The following is a 19,509-nucleotide window of genomic DNA, read 5'->3' as shown; positions in this document are numbered from 1 at the left end:
TAGTTTAGAAAAGAGGGAGAGTTGTTGAAAATTATATGAAACTGTAACAAAAATTCAAGTAAAATAGTTAAAAATATTGAAAGTAATTAAGAAATAGTAGAGAAAAGTGTTAAAAATCTATTCTTGAAATTATATATACATCATACCAAATTTTCGAAAACAAAAAGTATAAGTTAAAACATCTTTATAAAATTCAAGAGTCGAAATTTAGAGTTGATTTAAGTCCTATTACGAAGTATTAAGTTCGATTTTGATATTTTTTAGACCTGCATCTTCGACATAACACCTACTAGGACCTATTTAGATTGACTTAGGTACTCTTAAGTTTCCTGACTTGAAATTGTTTATAACGCACCTTGCGTCAAAAACTCGACTAATTCGCTGTCTTTTACGCACTAGTGCTTAAAAGGAGGGGAAATCGTACTTTTACGCGCACACTTTTCCCTTCCATCACAGCAATTTAGTCGAGTTTTTGACGCAAAATGTTATAAAAAATTATGTATGGGACATGGGCGCAATTATTTTTTAAGTTTTTGATACGGTAAGTCTTCACACACTTTTAATTGCAACATAAAAATAAAAAAAACGTTTGGGTCCCCCCGGGTGGCCCCTGCAGGGCTACCACTACCATGGTAGTCCGCGTATACAAAAAAATCGTTGGTAGCGCGAAGGTTAAGACAAAATTAAACTTTGGATTAATCGTATACACTGTAAAAAGAAGGTACTAAAACAGTACCGACTTTAGGTATCAAAATAGAACCAAATAACAATTTAGTACCTAAAGTCGATATTAAATTAATACCTTTCGTTTTACAGTGTATTGTTAATGTGCCGAGTCTCATGAGGTTTCGTGAGCTTATCTGGAATAATTATTTAATTTTCTTTTCAATTCAATTGTGAAAAGTGGCGATCCTGAACCGCAAAATATCCCGATCACAAATAGAATAGTTATTGCTTCATATATTCTGTCTGAAAGGAAGCGGACTGCTGTTAGACAAAATTAAAAAAGGTCTAATTGGGGAAATGTTGGATCGGTATTGGTCCTCTGTTTTTTTTTTCTTTACGAATGATCTGAAGTGTATTCTCAAATATTCTAAATACACTCAATGGCATAAATGTTGTCCTTCTGGTTTGACGACATTTGGAAAAATTGTGAAACTTCTACAAAATTTTATTACTTCATGGAGTATGATTTTATGTTTATGGCCATATGAATAAACAAATAAAATTATTATAGAAGTGTCACGACTTTTCAAAATGACAACAAACCAGAAGGACAGCATTTATGCTATTGAGAGTGTATATGTATTTCATCACAGAAAAAACGCTGGATAAATTTTGCACCCAAAATTCCCTGAAATTTGACAGAACCTCACATGGCGAGGTTAGGAAACTTCAGTGCAAGGTTCATACAAGTTTGTGGCGATGTTTAAATGTCCACATGAAAAGAATATTCACCCGAAACTTTAAGGAAGTATTACACATAAATATTCTCGTGCAATGTTCAGTCAATGTTGTGTCAATATTGAAATTACATTTTCGCCTAGTTATAAAAATTTAATTTACTAATATAATAAGTATATTTGAATATTGACACAACATTGACTGAACATTGCACGTAAATATTTATACTGTAATATTTCCTCAAAGTTTCGTGTAAATATTCTTTTCATGTGAACATTTAAACATCGACACAAACTTGTATGAACCTTGCCACTGAAGTTTCCTAACCTTGCCGTGTGAGGCTCTGTCAAGTTTCAGGGAATTTTGGGTGCTATGTGGGGGGTAATTTAAACCAATGCTAATAATTCACATAAGCACATAATTCTCAGCTATATGTTGCAGTTAATTTTTATAAAGATTTTGGGGTAAAAGTTCTACTTTTTTTCATTGTTGATGATTTGGGGGGCAGATAATATACATAATTTCTGTATTCAAAAATCGGTCCTATTCGTCAATATCCTTTTCTCGAATTTAAAAACAACGGTCCAATCCGAAAACCGCTATCATTCTGCTCTTTTTTTACTGGAAACTTCTTTAAAAATTCACTAGTGGCACTATGTCACGAATGCAATTAGTGATCCACTTGAAGACTGCTACATAAAGTCCTTCAATTTAACGACCGAGTGTCCTTCTGTTAAGTGCTTCTCTCAAGTTGACTGCTTTTTGATTTACATTGAAACCAATTTTTTTAATATCAAAATTTATATACATATTACAATTTTCTGTATAATTTATTGTAAAAAAATAACAGTTTTTGTTAAAACATAGTTTAGAATCTAACATAACCTCAATATTCAAGGTCATATATCAAACTGATTGAAATATGTTAAAAAATCGAAATTTTCGTCGCTTTCTGGGACAAATTAATAAAAAAATCTATTTTTTTATAATATTTTACCAATATATTAAAATATAACTAAAATTTCTAGAATTGTTGAAAAATAAAACACCCACACAGCATGGGATATCCCGTGGATATCCCATTTTCATCCCGCGATATCCCTGAGATAACCTAGGGATATTCCATGGGATATCCCACGGGATGAAAATTTGGATACCTCAGGAATATCCCTAGGATATCCAAATTTCTGTTCTGCGCGACATTTCACGGAATATCCCTGAGATTTCCACACAGCTGACGACAAGATATGTATATATACAGTGATGAAAACGTTTCCGGAACGTTTTTCCAAAAATACTTAATGTAAATCATTTGTTGCAATAAATGGACACAAATGGTTAAAAAAAATCGTTAAAAATTTAAGTAGAAAATAGGTGAACAAAAATTGATCAAATTAGTTTGAAACTCTTTACTCGCGGGTTTATGGGATCGCTGATTACGAATGTGGCATTAGATTTTGAAAATTCAAAATGGCGGATCTAATTTGGCGAATGAAAAAATTAAAAATCAATTGGACTTGCTTAAAACTTGTTACTCAGGGGGTTTTTGAGGTCGCTGATTACACAGAAAAAACCTAGTCTCATTTTTGTTGCAAATCAAAATGAGCCAATGCTAAACGACATAGACAGTGGCGCCACCAACCTGGTTCATTTTTGTTGCACATCAAAATGAGTCGCCTAGGCGGCTCATTCTGAGTTCAGTTTTTTTCTGTGTACGAATTTGACAACAGATTTTTAAATGAGTTTTAAGCAAATCCGATCTATTTTTAAATTTTTTCTGCCACATTGGATATCCGAGTATCAAGTTTCAAGCGAATCCAATTACTTTTTATTTTTGTCATCCGCCATTTTGAATTTTCTAAATCTAATGCCTGATTCGTAATCAGCGACCTCAAAAAATCAAATCCAATCAATTTTTAAATTTTCTCCGCCATATTAGATCCGCCATTTTGAATTTTAAAAATCTGATGCCGGATTCGTGATCGCAGTAGCCTCAAAAACCCTCGAGTAACAAGTTTCATTGAAATTTGTTAAATTTACAATATGTTTGAAGCAAATCCATATGATTCTTTCATTTTTTTGGATGCGATATTAGATCCGCCATTTTGAATTTTGAAAATCTGATGGCTGATTCGTAATCAGCGACCCCAGAAACCACCGAGTAAAAAGTTTCAAGCCATTTCAACGTGCAGGCGAGCATCATTTTCAACTTATTGTTAACTTTGAAGTCGTTTTTCTTGAAAACTTGATTTCGGACGTAAGATCCCTTTTAACTGTCAAAGTCACATATTTATATTTTTGATGGAAAGAGAATTGAATAAAAAAGTATTATGATTATAATTGTGCATTTCATAATTTTGTTATTTCAATTTTAAAAAATTTTAAATGCTCAATTTATTTTGGATAGTCTATATGAGATATCCAATGCACAGAAAAAACCTGAATTCAAATTGAGTATAGATTCTATACTCAATTTGATTCGCAACAAAAATGAAACTGGTTGTTTCATTTTGAGAAAAAGAAAAATGGAAAAATATTGTGAAATAACGAATAATTTTGCACAAAAACATGAAATATAATAATTACAAAGAAGTAAATAACACGCTAGACTTAATATATTTGATTAAAAATTGCTTGTAATCGCGTAATAAAATAATAAAGGAAATATGTTTTTAGGTTAGAAAAATGAAAACATGCGTTTTGACAACAGGAACGGTACTGCCAACTTAAATAATAGCGGTAAATTTAAAAACTTATGAAATTAATTATTATCTACGTAAATAATAATAAATAATTTTTATTTAAAAACTTCTAAATATTCGTACTGGTCAAAATAATCTTTCTGGTGTTGTTGAAATATTAGAAACAATAATTGAAATACAAAATTACTCTGCTTATGATGCCAACTTAGAAATCTGAAATTCCAGCCAATATCATTTTGAATAACATGAAGTTTGTCCCATATTCATTTCGATACCCAAAAGAAAATGAGTTGCAACAAAAATGAGTCCAAGTTTTTTCTGTGTGTGAGATATACCGTCTCAGATACTGCGGGAAATCCCGTATAAGATATACCTGGGATATACAGCACAGGTTACCCACGGGATGGAAATTTGGATATCCTAGGGATATCCTTTTGTTGTATGGGCATTTTGACAAATTGGAAATTTGACACATGGAAAAAAGGGTGACGTGAACCTTTACATATTCAGTCCAAAATAAATTTTAATCTATACCTTTATATATTTTTTCTATATGTAAACTCGATAAGTTATAAAAAGACGAAAAAATTTTTTCATTGAAAAACGAAATACTTGTAGATGTTTGTATAAAAATATTAAACTGATTTTTATAATAAAAGGAGATCGTTGCGACATCTATTTTGTTACGATCGAACAGAACACTGCTGCAGAGGTAATAACATTGTGTTATCATGCTGCTGGTAGTGTAATCTTATTACCGACAGTAGGATATGGTAAGTTACCTAGTCGTCGCATTAAGAAAAAAAATAGGAAAAGAACTAGGCGCAATTGCGCCTACATCTAGGGTTTCGTGGCGCTTTAAATTTTAATTAAAAAAAAAATAAATCAAAAATAAATAATTTAAAAATAAATAATAAAATTTAATTAATAAATTTTATGTACTATTAAATTTTATTTATTTAGCAAAACTTTTATTATAAATTAATTATAAATTATAAAATATTAATTTCTATAAATTAATTCTCCCCCAGACAGTAAATTCGAAGAAAATCAAAAATTGGCAAAATCAAAATTCAAAAAGGTAAATGAAAGAAAAAAGAATGAGTGGCTGTGGAGTGGAGGTCTTTCTTCTATCATTTATCTTTTTTGATTCACAAACAAAAACATTAGGTAAAATGTCCATTCGATAATGTCCACTATTAAGACATGTCAACTATAGGGACATGTCAACTATTGGGACATGCCCAAAATACGAATTTGGGATCTGTGGGGCCCAAAAATTCGAATGTGGGAGCTATGGTGCCACAAAATTCGAATTTGGGATCTCTGGTGCCCCCAAAATTCGAATTTGGGATCTGTGGTGCCCCAAAAGTTTAATTTGGGATCTGTGGGGCCCCAAAATTTGAATTTGGGATCTGTGGGGCCCCAAAATTCGAATTTGGGATCTGTGGTGCCCCAAAAGTTTAATTTGGGATCTGTGGTGCCCCAAAATTTTAATTTGGGATCTGTGCCCTAATATTTGATTTTGGGAGCTGTGGTGCCCCAAAATATACTACGGACAGACGGACGCCAAAGTGAAACTATAAGGCTTTCGGCCATGGGCCACGAAACCCTAAAAAAGAATTTTATGATTGAAACATAAAAAAAAATTGTTTATAGCTGTACATTTATTAGGTTTTATAATAAAAGAATCACATTGAAAACATTTAGAGAATCCTATTTAAATTTAATTCAAATTGTATATTTTCCTGTAGAATGATAATAGGATTTATTTGAGTTGATAAAATCCTAATTTTTTGGATCACTGATTACGAATTAGATATGCTGGTTTTTCAAAATTCGATATGGCGGATTCAATATGGCCAAAAAAATTTCCAAATTGATCCAATTTACTTGAAATTCATTAGTCGGGGGTTTTCATTGTAACTAATTACAAATTTAATTTTAGATTTGCAACTATGGAGAAACTGAGAACCCCTGTGTAACGATATTTAAGCGAATCTGATAAACTTAAAAATATTCCGCCATATTAGATACGCCATTTTTAATTTTTAAATTATTTCCAAACTTTGTAGGAAAAACTTCCTATGGGGATTTTTTTTCAATTAAGATGCATCTTAACTGGAAATTTTTCCACGCAATTTGGAAAAATATTCGAAATTATTATAAGAAAAACTTCCTGTCAGTTAAAATTCCTCTATTTCAAATGGAATTTTTTCTGTGTACTTTGAAAAAATATCCAAAACTCTTAGGAAAAATTCCTCATCAGTGGAAAAATATCCGACCATAATTGGAAAATATTCCTCTCTTCCAATTGGAATTTTTTGAGAAATAATTTTCGTTTTATATGGAATAAGTATTTTTCCTTCTTTTTTGGATAGGGTAAATGTACTAATTGCGGCGCGATTCGAGTCAAAACATCTTTGAAATAGAAAATTCGACATTTTTATTTTATAAACTCAATTTAAGACTTATTAAACTAAAAGCTTATGTTATTAATATATTTAAAAAAAATTTTAACTTTATAAAAATCGATTATTTAAACAAATATGAGAAATTAAAACCAATACAGTAATTTTCTATTGCGGCGCGTTTGTATCAGTTTCGGTGTATCAATTTCGGTGACCAAAATTACGTGTATTTTGAAGATACTTTGCCCGCCGAAATTGGAGCCAATGGAAATCTTAAAAATGTTTCAATTGCGGCGGGGAAAAAAATTTGATCTCAAATAATTAAATTAATAATTGTTTAAATGTGCATCTTTATAAGTAATTGTATAAAAAAAAATTGAAATAATTTTTTTTAATCATTTGGCAACAGTTATATTAAATATAATGGTAATAATAGTTATTTTTTATAAACGCGCCGTAATTGGTGCACTCGCCGTAATTGGTACACTTACCCTATATTTCCTATACCAATGTTGTTGAAGAATACATTATTTTCGGAAATTTTTCCAAAAGGTAAGAATTAATATCCGTTTTTGTATATGAAAAATCTAGATTTTTACATTTTTTTGGGGAAATAATTCCTTCTAACATATTGGTCGAAAATCCTATTTTTTCAGAAATTTTTTAAAATTGTAAGGAATAATTTCCGTTTATTATTGATATAATTATATATACTCAGATAATTACACAGAAAATTATAAGGTATTAAAATCAGCTGCAACGCTTATTATTTTAATCCAATTTTGCTTATTTTAATACCAAAATGGATTAAAATAAGCAAAATTGGATTAAAATAATAAGCGTTGCAGCTTCTTTTAATGCCTTTTAATTTTCTGTGTACTAGAATAATTACTAGATTAATTACTGGAAACTCCAATAATTTTCTTGCAAGATGTATTTTTTAGTTAAAACAAAAATTTTTTTCAGTAGAATTGTAATTTTGGGTTAAATATATTCCTGTGCTTTTAATTTACAACAAGAAACTATAATTGCGCAGAAATATATGAGCTACAGAAACTTAGTGTGCAACAAGTAAATTTTTAACGAATATGTATGGCGAAAAAATTACTGGAGTTTCCAGTAATTAATCCAGATAGTTATCCTATATATACATTATCCCAATAATTATGCAAGTAATTAAGTAATTATTTTTCATAAGAGAGAATTTTGGTGTTAAACTTTCACTAATATCTGCAACATTGCCTCAATATTGCCATTATTTCTGCAATGTTGCTGAAATATTAAAATATTGAGGCAATGTTGCGAATATTTCTGAAAGTTTAGGTGCTGTGTGGATTCCTTTATAAAGTTTTTTTCATACCATGAGTCATCAAGATCTTTTAAAGTATTTTGTATTTTCATAATTGATTTATTATTAATTTAGTATAAGTATTGATATCATTCAGCAGATTAGGAGCTTTTTGATAATCATCTTTTTTAAAAATTAATGTTTTGTAACTTTTATCTTCAGTAGTTATTATATTTGGGTTGTTTTTTTTTAAATTGTCTTACTTCTTTAATCTTCTTTTCTATTTGTAATTGTTTAAAAGTTATTTTTGCTTATTTAATTTATTTATTAATTAAATTTGATAGCCAAGAATAATAGTTGTAGAGAAATATGTGTGACGTTCACATCACATTTCATGATTAATCATATATATATATAAAAAGGAAACCAAAGGTACATTTCACCGTTAAAATAGGTCGAACTTGTGAAGTCCGTTATCTGGACAGTTGAATGTCAATCGTTCGTTAGTACGCATCATCATTTGAGAATATGAGCCATTTTCTATAGCTGTGAAATAAAATTAAATAAAGTTAACAATGAAACAGATAATCATTGTTATTTTCTTAGTGGTTGTTTGTTTGAGTGAACATTATACTTACGGGAAATTGAAACGAAATAAATTAAATAGTTGTTATAATGAGAAAATAATAAGAAAAAAGAATAATGTGAAACAAAACATTTGGAAGCAGGATCTAACAACAACGAATTCTTCATTTGTAACAACGAATCAAATATCAGCAACAAAGCAAGGACCTTGCAATTGCGGTGGCGGTATATGTGCATGTTGTTCCCGACTTTTGTTCAATGTATGGAAACAAACAGCATGTGTTAGAGTTAGTTACGATCCCGATGAGTTTAGTTTCACTGCAAAAATTTTAATGAATGATGTAATTTTGTATACGAGATCCGTTTCAGGTAAATATATATTTAAAAATATTTCTTTGAAAATTTTTGAAAAATCTGATTTATAATTTTTTAAGAATAATAAGTATAATTTTGTTAAAACTGTTCGTTTAATAAATTTTAAAAGAAACAAATTTTGTAAGTTTAAATTTGCGCGGTATTTTTTTATGCATTGCGCAAACATCGCGCGCTTTTTTGTAGTAACTAGCCTAATCTATACGGTAGACAATTTTGGCGGTTTGGTTGATACGCGGCGTGGTTTTCTTTTTTTCCCCTTTACCTTGAAAAAATATGTATATATTGTAGGCCGATAGAAAATTCAGGTCATTAGCTAAAAGCCTAGGTGATTTTTTAATGACCAGTCAGTAGAAGAAATCGAAATTATATATTCAATTAACGTCTATTTGCCTAGAAATTTCAGGTCATTAATTACTAGCCTGATCACATTCAGCCCATTTGAATAAATACTATTCAATAATTATGACCTCTCGTTAATTAATGTAAATATTAGTATTTGTCTAATAAGGGAATAATATAGGTTTTAGTTTAATAAATTAATTAAGTTTTTAAATTTTAATTTAGGTTTTAATTTACATCCTTAGTTTCTAATTTTATTTTGTCCGATATAGTCGTTGTAACAGCGTATACTTATGTTCGGAAGAAATATTTCTTTGATTCAAAGAAATCATTTTTCTGGGAGTAAGTATATATTTAAAAGTAAGGAGTCTAAAAATAAGCTCCCGTTTGACTGTGTAACTATAAAACCATTATAATCCTTTGTAGTAATCTCTTAGAAAGTTAAAAAAATTGTCAAGTAGAAATAATCAATATTTAACTTCTATAAGAAGATATAGATAGTTAGATAGTTTCTTTTAACTTTCTCCCCACAGAACCGAAACTTACCTAAAGATTTATTTGAAATGTTCGGAATATTTATAATTACAAAGTTTAGTGAAAATTGTGTAAAGATTTAAATGTCCTGATTAAATAAATGTTTAGCGCGAAACTTTCCTGAACATTTATTTAATCGAGACATTTAAATCTTTACACAATTTTCACTAAACTTTGCAATTAAATATTCCAAACATTTCAAATAAATCTTTAGGAAAGTTTCGGTGCTGTGGGGGTCATTATATCTTTAACTGTATTTTTAAAACAGTAGCACATTAAAGTAATTTTCTAAATTAATTGCATAACTATAAGAATAATTAAAAGAACTTTAAATATTTTAGGAAAAAATCCAAGGCCAATTTGTGTTCCTGTTCCTAGATTTCCAATAGTGAGAGCATGTCTACGATTTTACAACATTTACTTTCAAGGAAGAAATGTGCATGCCTGTATGAACATGGAAGGAAAGTTCCGAGATACCATCTTATTTAAGGTAAATAATAATGATCCGTATTCAATTAAGTTTAACTAATAGAAATTATATACATTATAAATTTCTTTTGAAAATACTATAACTGAATTTTGGTTAAATTTTTGTAATATTTCATAAAACATAATTGACATGATTTTTATTTAAATATAGGTGGAATTAGATTGCATGAGATTTGGCTCAAAAGGTCTTGCTTTTGTGAAACCTGAAGATGGTGGTGGACTAGGTCAAATTGTCCTTTTACCCGAAGGTATTAATGAAGGTGACGAGTATGGCGATGATGATTATGATGAAGAAGACGACGATGACGATGATGATGATGATGACGAAGGCCTCTTCGATTACTGATTATAGTTAAAAATCTGCAAGTTTATTTATTGTTTAATTATTTATTTTGAAGATAAACGGGACAAGCCATTTACGTACAAAAGTATACTGTTACATATACTGAAGTTACACATTATAAACTAATATATATCAAAAATACAAAATAGGTTGGCATTTACGAGTTATGGTGTAATATAATTCTTCGTAATAATGCGGTGAATCTCTCCAAACTATTTTAAAAGAAATCAACATCATCAGAGATATAGACTTTGCTTCTCTACTAAGTCTATTATAACCAAAGAATTATGTATTACCATAATTGGTTCTATGATATACCCAGGTGAAACGATTCTACGGAAATCACTCCACGGAAATTCCATACGGAATTCCGCAAAAATTCTATACGGAATTCCGCAAAATTTTGAAAGTATTCCTTTCGTAATTTTGCGAATTTTTTTGGAAGAATTCCATACAGAATTGCACAAAATTTTCAATAAAATTCCACAACTTTATTTTTTGCTGATTTTTTTGTGATTTTAAAATAACTGCTGCTACTATAACGAAAACTAGTCGACGATGATGTTCCTGGTGGATATAATATAGAATTTATGATAGATTAATTAATATCTACTCTCTAAATCTGAATAAGTGAAATTTCACTTAAAATGTGTCAAAAGTCTTCCACGTAGAAAAATAAGTGCATATACACTTATTTTTCTACGTGGAAGACTTTTGACACATTTTAAGTGAAATTTCACTTATTCAGATTTAGAGAGTAGTCGAACTTATTTGAGAGGTCAATAAAACGTTTTCCAAAAGAAATTTACTATTTTTCAGTCAACTAACTAACGGTAGTTGAATTTCTCGACTAATTTTTTTTTCAGTGTATCCACCAGCAGTTATTTTAAAATTACAAAAAAATCAGTAAAAAATACACTCAATAAAAAAACTAGTAGATTTGACTACTTTTTAACATAGTTCAATAGGTCCTTAACTGAATTTAAAAAGTTGTATGGACTATTAAAAAGTAGTTAAAAGTACTAAGAATTTAGTTGGGTCAAGGAGATTTTGTAACTTTTCTAATTTTTGAAGTTGATTTAACTACTTTTGTTAAGTACAATTAACTACTAATTCTTAACTCCATAAAAAATAGTTAAATTGACTACACGCACATAGTTAAAATAACCAAAAAAGTAGTTACTTTTACTACTTTCAAGTCAGTTAACTAAAGGTAGTTGAGGATTTCGGCTAAATTTTTTTCAGTGTACAGTTGTGAAATTCTAACAAAAATTTTGTGCAATTCTGTATAGAGATTATGTGTGTAATTCTTATAAAAAATTCGCAAAATTACAAAAGAACTTCTTTCAAAAATTTTGCGGAAATTTTTGCAGAATTCCGTATATAATTTTTACGGAATTCCATGTGGAATTTCCATACGGAATTTCCGTGGAGTAGTTTCCGTAGAATCGTTTCACCTGGGTATGTTACTGTGAACGAGAACAAAAAAATTTATCATGGAAAGCAGAGTAGGGCAATTAATAACTTCGTTTACAAGTTTATATAAAAAAGCGTGCCTGCAAAAAGAAATCTTAATGTAATCATATGCGAATATTCATGAGAATTCGCAAATTTTAATCATGAATGTGACTGTCAAATGGAAGAACAAGTTGAAGTTTAAATATTTTTGCATTTTAATCTAGGGGAAATATTTTCATAAGTGAATTTGTTGCTAAAACTAATCTATTAAAAATTCTTAAACCTTTAAGATGCATCAATGCGTGTATTTGTCCTTAGGCTTCTTAGAGACGTGAAATTGTAAATTTTAAGTGGAAAAAATTTTAATAATTATTATACCAAGGTAATACTCCACAATTGTACATAAACTATAAGTAACTCTAAACTCGAGGTTGAAATGACCCGAATAATTTTTTTTTTAATGTTATGTAAACATATGTAAAAATTTACTAAATTTGTCGTTATTTATTACTTGTATTTATTTATTTATTTTTTAACAATGTGTGTAGGTACATTTAATATATTATAGAGGACTAAAATATTAAATCAAAATTTTTTATTACAATAACTGTTATTGCAAAATTTTTCTACCTTTATTTAATGTTACACAGATAGTTTTTGGCGTTCGTTTTCAAATTAGAAAAGTGTAGTTGAAGAGAAGTTGCGAAATATTTAATTTTTATTTTATAAATTACATATAACATGAAATATAACTTGGAGTGACGTAATGAAAATAAATGTATTCTTCAAATAGAATTCTATTAAAAATTATTTTTTTAAAAAACTATTTATAATAGTTTGTAATATTTTTTTATATATTCTAAGATTTAATATTTGACTATTGAAATATCATTTCAAATAATAAAATTTATCATTTTAATTATTTTAAAAATGTAAATTTTGAGAGTTAATATTACACGTGTAATTACTGTTTGAAATTCACAATCCCTAGTAGAAATTTGTCGTGGATGCACTAGATTGACTCAAGTTACTTGACAGTTTTTCTCGCGGACGCTGATTCTAGCTGAACTGATAAATAACTGTGAAGTTACTGATCAGTGCTTTTTGAAAGAAATTCAAGTTGAACTTGATAATTCCACGACTCAAAGCTATCCAGTTTTTTTAATGGCACTGTCCAGTGCTGCTCGAAATTAAATTCATATCCTTGTCATGGCGGTGGCGCTTCAATAAGTCTAGTAACTGGACAGCTATGCTAGGATTTTGTGTATTGACATTTCGCTTGCTTGATTTAAAAAAATTACAACTTGTTTATAAAAATTAATAATAATAATATTAATATTCCTTTCTCAAAAAAAGACAGTGCATACAAAACACATGAAAATGTATCGAAATATCTCGGTGGTCGAAAAAATTGAATTTAAGAAAAAATGAACTTTGCTTTCCAGAGCATCTAAATCAATATTCATTTTATGAAAATCACTGTAAATTAATGTTCCACATATATATTTTTTGCATAACTTATCTTATTGCAATAAATATACACTTGCAAAATATTATTTGTTGTAAATGTTTGCCAGCTGTCATGAATCAGAAACGAACATAACCTATATTTAGTTGAAATCACTTGATTGGCCCAAGACAAAATAGCGCGCGCTTTTTTAAAATAATAAAATTTATTAAATTATAATAAAATAATTGCAATAAATTAAATTATTATGAAAATAATATTACCTTGAATAAAAAGTGTTTTTAGTTTTTAAAAAAAAATGATTAAACAATTATTATTATTTTCAGACAAATTTTACAAATATAGTAGAATATTATTTTTCTGTTTGAGTATATTATAATAATATAATAATAATAATAATAATAATAATAATAATAATAATAATAATAATAATATTATATTATATCAATAATTATTAATTTATTAAAATAATTTTATTTATAAAATTTTACATATAATTTTTGAGGATAATAAATAAAAAAAATTAGTAATTAGTTTTTTATAATTGTCTAATGTTTAAATTAAATTATAAGTAAATCATTTAAAATCAAATAAACATCTAAAATGTTTATTTGCCTAGAAAATAATAAAAATAATATGCACAAATTCATAATATTATTAGGTACAGTGAAATACGTCAAGCATTTATTCTAATATCACTGATCAGAACGGCCGAGTTGCGTAAAGCGTGCGTTTCTTTCGTTCCCGCCCAGCGGACCCGTGTTCGCTCCCCGGTAGCCCCAAGATTTTTTCGTTGAAACTGCGAGAAGTGTTTTAAGGTTTATGTTATGACATTCATATTAATATAAAAATTATAATTGTTTCAGTGTTGTTAACAGTTCAGGTCAAGATGTTGCTTCAATCGTTTTACTTATGTAAATTTTTTTTTTAAATCCAGTTTAATTGTGAATGAAAAATTACATTTTTATAACGAATTACTATATTTAGTGCAATATATTTTCTTATAATAATTTTTGTTGATAATTGGAATATTTTTTTTAATTACATAAAATAAACGTGTTTACTACATTAAATCTTATTATTAAATGAATTTCGAAATATTTAAAAGAATTAATTTGACTAGTTTTTCAAAAGTCCTATTGATAAATAATTATCAAGTTGGGCTGGATAATAACTTGATGAAAAAAGCGTGACATGACATTCGAGTTTTTAGCTAGCTGGTCAGTCAAGTAACTAGACAGACTCCAGCGCGACTAGGCAGTTCCTTTAAAATAGCTAGGACAAATTTCTACTAGGGATTGTAATTAGACGTGTATTTTTTCAATATAGAGTTGCAGCTTTTTTATTTTCTTTAACATATTAACTAATTCAGATTTAAAGAATAATTACTGGGTACATCAATTTCATATGGTACACCAATTTTTATTTTTTCTGATTTTTGAATATTAATTATTTTGGGTTTTGATGTTTCTATACCATTGCCGCTTATTTCAAAACAGTCAAAATGTAATATTAAAAACGTAAATTGAGTTATCCTTACTTCAACATCAACACATGCATGTAATATTAAATCGTGTATCTGAAGATCTTTTAGACGAAGACAAACATTTAAAAGTGGTACATTCGGCACTGGTATGCAAACAGGAGGTGGATTGTTTACTGGAAAAAAAATAAAATAATTACATTTTTCATATCCTATTGCGTGTAGATAACAATAAATTTTGAAAAATTTTTTAATTTTGACAAGTTTATTCTAAGGTCGTCCGAGGAAATATTTTTTTAATGATCCCACGCCGATTTAGGCATATTGATGTACTTACATGTAAGGAGTGTTGCCTGACGCGACATGGTATATATTAAAAATAAAAAATTCTCAAAAAAGACAAAATTTTAAAAATGTATAAATCTGAAAATATTTTATCAAATTCTAAATATTTGATATTTAGACGCTTTAACTAACCATGAAATTTGACAAAGTTTGGACTAAATTCAATAACTTAATTTTTTAATACGATAGGTATAAATAATTTTTACTTTACTTAAAAAAATATCCCATACCTGGAATTGTAGCGGTGAATTTAGATTCTCCATCAACTAATATACTTATTTCAGCTGAAAATTCACTTGGAATAAATTTAATTTGAGGGCAGACAGTGTTATTCTTAAAGACTAAGCCATCATTTATAATGATGCAGCAACTGCAAACCAATTGATCACAAGAGCATGAAGGTCCCGGGAATGAATATTTCTGCGAAAATTCAGCAGACGTATTTATTGACTTGTCTACTTTTTCTAAATTTCCAGTAATATATCTTTTGGTTATTGGATTATAAAATATTTTATTATATTGATGAGAATCTAAAATAAAAAGAAAATTTATATTTTATCATATTCTAAAACACATTGCGCTACAGTTTTAACGTCACATTGAAGAACAAAAAGAATTATCACTTAGGATGGTCGCTATACCCAGCAATATCCTTAGGAACTGGTCAAGGATTATTTGTTAAATGTTCTTTTCAAAAAATAAAAGCAATAGATGCTTTTAATCATGTCATGTCTCAGATTTTTCTCAAAATTCGGTAAATTGTAGTGATAGTGGTGCTAAATAAGTGTACAAATTTTGAATTTGAAATTTTTAATATTTTTCGATATATTTACAATAACAAATTTGAGCAATATTTTTTTGCTTTACTTATAACTTTTTTCCTATTAAAAATAGAGAAAAATGTTGTAAATGTTTTTTACGCAGAAGACCTTAAACTTTTAGAAAAAATATTAATTTTTAAACAATTTGTTTAAAAAATAAAATTTCTTTATAACTTTTAAACATGTTCTCCCTCATTTAGAAGCGCGAAAAAAATCATGAATATTGTTTAAGTCATAATTAATCGATGGTTAAATTTTTGAGATGGCATTATTTTTTGTTTTCGTGATATTAATTAATTAACTAACAAAATTTAATAAAAAATGAAATATTTTACGAACAAATAAAATTAGAGTAATTTTAAAAACACCATTAGAATGCTTATCAAAATCCGCATCCAACGAGCCCTATATAAACTATTTTGAATAAACGGGTGTCGTAGGGTGCTAAAACCTCAATTTTTAATAATCATCTGTTAATTATTTAGATTTGTTAAAAATATTATTTACACTGGTTTTATTTAACACAGAATTAGATGATCTTTCAAATAAAAAAAGAATTGACGGTTTATCTTCATTTCCTTAAATGTTATTAATTATTTAAGTAATTTTTAATATTAATTATTAATTTAACACCCGTTTATCCAAAATAGTTCATATAGGGCTCGTTGGATGCGGATTTTAATAAGCATTCTAATGGTGTTTTTAAAATTACTCTAATTTTATTTGTTTGTAAAATATTTCATTTTTTATTAAATTTTGTTAGTTAATTAATTAATATCTCGAAAACAAAAAATAATGCCATCTCAAAAATTTAACCATCGATTTATTATGACTTAAACAATATTCATGATTTTTTTCGAGCTTCTAAATGAGGGAGAACATGTTTAAAAGTTATAAAGAAATTTTATTTTTTAAACAAATTGTTTAAAAATTAATATTTTTTTAAAATGTTTAAGGTCTTCTGCGTAAAAAACATTTACAACATTTTTCTCTATTTTTAATAGGATAAAAGTTATAAGTAAAACAAAAAAATATTGCTCAAACTTGTTATTGTAAATATCTCGAAAAATATTAAAAATTTCAAATTCAAAATTTGTACACTTATTTAGTACCACTATCACTACAATTTACCGAATTTTGAGAAAAATATGAGATATGACCCCGTATTCTCATATGAAATGCCTCATATATAGATGACAAAGTCAATATTTTTATAGCAGTTTTATTAATTTATTTTTACATATTCACATAAAAATTAAAACATAAAAAATTTGCTAGAAAATAAAAAATTTAGTGCTTTGTATAAAAGTTACGGAAAACTAACCTTCTAAAGACTTTAGCGAAAAATTAACTTTACTATCATGTTAGTCAAATAAACCTTCTAAATTTTTTTCAGTTCTGAAGTGAATCTAGTTGTTCTATTCATCAATCATAAGGGGAATAAAACCTGTCCCTGAAAAGTGAGCACAGTCAAGATATGCAAGTTAATCCTTTTACAATGGTTAATTTTTTATTTATTTAGTATGAAGGTTCTGTTGTTTCATAATTTCACAATTTTTTATATTATGTATGGGACGTTCTTTGTCAACCAGACCAGCCCATCTCTTTATAATTGGTTTAAATTTAAAAAATTTAATCATATTAAAAAAATTAGCTTGGAATGTCTACTTTTTAATCCCGTTGTGTACGCTTTTTGAAATTCAAAATGGCAACTTAAATATGGCGTCTAAAGGACATAAAAAACACAAAAAATCCATTAATATGATCTATATTATTGTTTAAAGCTTTACATATGACGATAAAAATAACTACAACATAGTTTACTTACGAACTGATGACGCTCTATTCAAAATTCAAAATGGCTGATAGAATTAAAAAATTGAGCTATAAGCTCGTTAAAATGTCTACCTAAGGGTTTTCGAGGTCAATGTTTACGAATTCGTTGTTACTTTTTAAAAAATCAAAATGCATAATTTAAGTGACTGTTAAAAAATGTATTAAGTTCTATAAAGCTCACCATTAATTGCTAATGCAATTGTTAATTTGACGACTGGCAATAAAAAAAGTATACTAATACTGACTTTGTTCATTTTCTTTTTTTATTGAAAATTCTTTTCACCAGGATGTCTTTAACAGAGAACGGTTGACACACGACTGAATTCAATGTGTACGGCTAAATACGCAAATTTCAGATATCGTTACCATTGATTGCAAAAAGAAAACAAATTCATTGGAATACGTGATTTTTTAAGAATAATTGCCACATCTAAATTTGTCTTCTTTATTCGTTGTTTCAAAAATGAAAAATCGAAATTTAATATTAATTTAAAAATATGTTAAACTCTTTGTTTAAGATATTAATAAGTAATGTTATTAATTCAATTAAAGATAATAGAAGTTTCTTAGTGTTACTCATTAAATATATCTTGTTACGTGCACTTGGTCTCTAATTTATAAATGCTTCGATTCATTAATCGAAGTCTTTAATTTCCATATTTTTTTTTTGTTATGATGTTTTATATTTAGAGTAACATTATACTTTTTCATCCTATTGAAAAACTAATATACTTTAGACAAAACAGTCAAATTTTGTAAGACATATAATTCATGTTAGGTTTTGAAAAAAAATATTTATGAAGAAACCTGAAAAGTGATTAAAAGTTGCACTCACTTTTTGATAGCTTAGTTTAAATAAGGACATTGACTCGATAAAACCGTTATTGAAACCTACTTATGCAGCGAAATTCGTACAGCATTTCCACATAAAAAAAGTTTTAGAATTCATATTAATATTTGCCTAAATTATCAAAAACTTTTTATTATGTCAAATCAGGTTTTTTTCTACATTCAAAAGCTATTTAGCGCGTTAGAGCTGGTTGTATGTTGCAATGTAAACTTCAAACAAGGATAACTCATACAAATATTTTTAAAAGATCTAAATTGGAAATTGTTAAGGAGAATATGAGCTTTCATATGCATATCACGAAAACCTCAGAAAATTTGTTTGTACTTTTATAAGAAATCAAAAAGTACCCTAAAAATATGAGAGAAGAAGGCGCATGGCGCGGACGTATATGGACGGACGCCAAATCGAAACTATAACCCACATAGCACGACTTGTTGCTGTGAGGTTACTGTAAGGATATCTGTAAGGTTTGCAAGGTTACCGTGTAAGCCTACAGTAAACTTGAAGTCATCTTAAAACTTTCGCCATAACAGTAAGCGCTTACACAGTAAAGCTAAGGTAAGCTTACACAGTAAAGTCGTGGTAAGTTTACATGATAAGGTTGTGGTAAGCTTACACGGTAAGGTTGTTGTAAGCTTCTCGTAAGGTTACTGTAAACATAGAATGTTATTAATAAATAAATTTTATTAATATTTATGCGCAGTAGTTTTCTATGGCACATACGGCTGCGCAGTCAATTTTATTTAACAAACCCTATTGGGGTTCATGAAGTACTTTA

At 28.0% G+C, this 19,509-nt stretch overlaps 2 protein-coding genes across 3 annotated transcripts; one reads left to right on the top strand and one right to left on the bottom strand.

The window, feature by feature from the left end:
• The first annotated feature begins 8,302 nt into the window (after positions 1 to 8,302).
• LOC127288064 (uncharacterized) lies at positions 8,303 to 13,481 on the top strand. Its single transcript, XM_051315290.1, has 3 exons — positions 8,303 to 8,759; positions 9,980 to 10,128; positions 10,279 to 13,481. The coding sequence occupies exons 1-3, from the start codon at positions 8,381 to 8,383 to the stop codon at positions 10,471 to 10,473; spliced, it is 723 nt and encodes a 240-aa protein (XP_051171247.1). The 5' UTR covers positions 8,303 to 8,380; the 3' UTR covers positions 10,474 to 13,481.
• Positions 13,482 to 14,062: 581 nt separating this feature from the next.
• On the bottom strand, positions 14,063 to 18,185 carry LOC127288066 (uncharacterized). 2 transcript variants are annotated; one of them, XM_051315292.1, is made up of 4 exons: positions 18,063 to 18,185; positions 15,455 to 15,754; positions 14,937 to 15,055; positions 14,063 to 14,195 (listed from the first exon to the last, which is right to left on the bottom strand). In XM_051315292.1, the coding sequence occupies exons 1-4, from the start codon at positions 18,133 to 18,135 to the stop codon at positions 14,073 to 14,075; spliced, it is 615 nt and encodes a 204-aa protein (XP_051171249.1). In that variant the 5' UTR covers positions 18,136 to 18,185; the 3' UTR covers positions 14,063 to 14,072. The 2 variants fall into 2 exon arrangements, with proteins under 2 accessions (XP_051171249.1, XP_051171248.1); XM_051315291.1 differs by lacking the exon at positions 14,063 to 14,195 and having other exon boundaries at positions 14,433 to 15,055.
• Between the last annotated feature and the right edge of the window lie 1,324 nt (positions 18,186 to 19,509).

Source organism: Leptopilina boulardi, unplaced genomic scaffold (genome assembly GCF_019393585.1).
Source record: "Leptopilina boulardi isolate dan_hultmark-lab unplaced genomic scaffold, ZJU_Lbou_2.1 LbouV2_38, whole genome shotgun sequence".
NCBI lineage: Eukaryota > Metazoa > Arthropoda > Insecta > Hymenoptera > Figitidae > Leptopilina > Leptopilina boulardi.
The sequence above is the reverse complement of the archived record's forward strand: the minus strand, read 5'-3'. Positions and strand labels throughout refer to the sequence as shown.

What these genes read in the sequence shown, in the direction of transcription:
- LOC127288064 (XM_051315290.1), top strand. Translation starts at nt 8,381, where the DNA reads ATGAAACAGATAATCATTGTTATTTTCTTAGTGGTTGTTTGTTTGAGT. An exon ending in GTATACGAGATCCGTTTCAG is followed by an intron (nt 8,760 to 9,979) that starts GTAAATATATAT and finishes TAAATATTTTAG; the next exon opens with GAAAAAATCCAAGGCCAATT. An exon ending in GAGATACCATCTTATTTAAG is followed by an intron (nt 10,129 to 10,278) that starts GTAAATAATAAT and finishes ATTTAAATATAG; the next exon opens with GTGGAATTAGATTGCATGAG.
- LOC127288066 (XM_051315291.1), bottom strand. Translation starts at nt 18,135, where the DNA reads ATGAACAAAGTCAGTATTAGTATACTTTTTTTATTGCCAGTCGTCAAA. An exon ending in AATTGCATTAGCAATTAATG is followed by an intron (nt 15,755 to 18,062) that starts GTGAGCTTTATA and finishes TTTTTATTTTAG; the next exon opens with ATTCTCATCAATATAATAAA. An exon ending in ATTCACCGCTACAATTCCAG is followed by an intron (nt 15,056 to 15,454) that starts GTATGGGATATT and finishes TTTTTTTTCCAG; the next exon opens with TAAACAATCCACCTCCTGTT.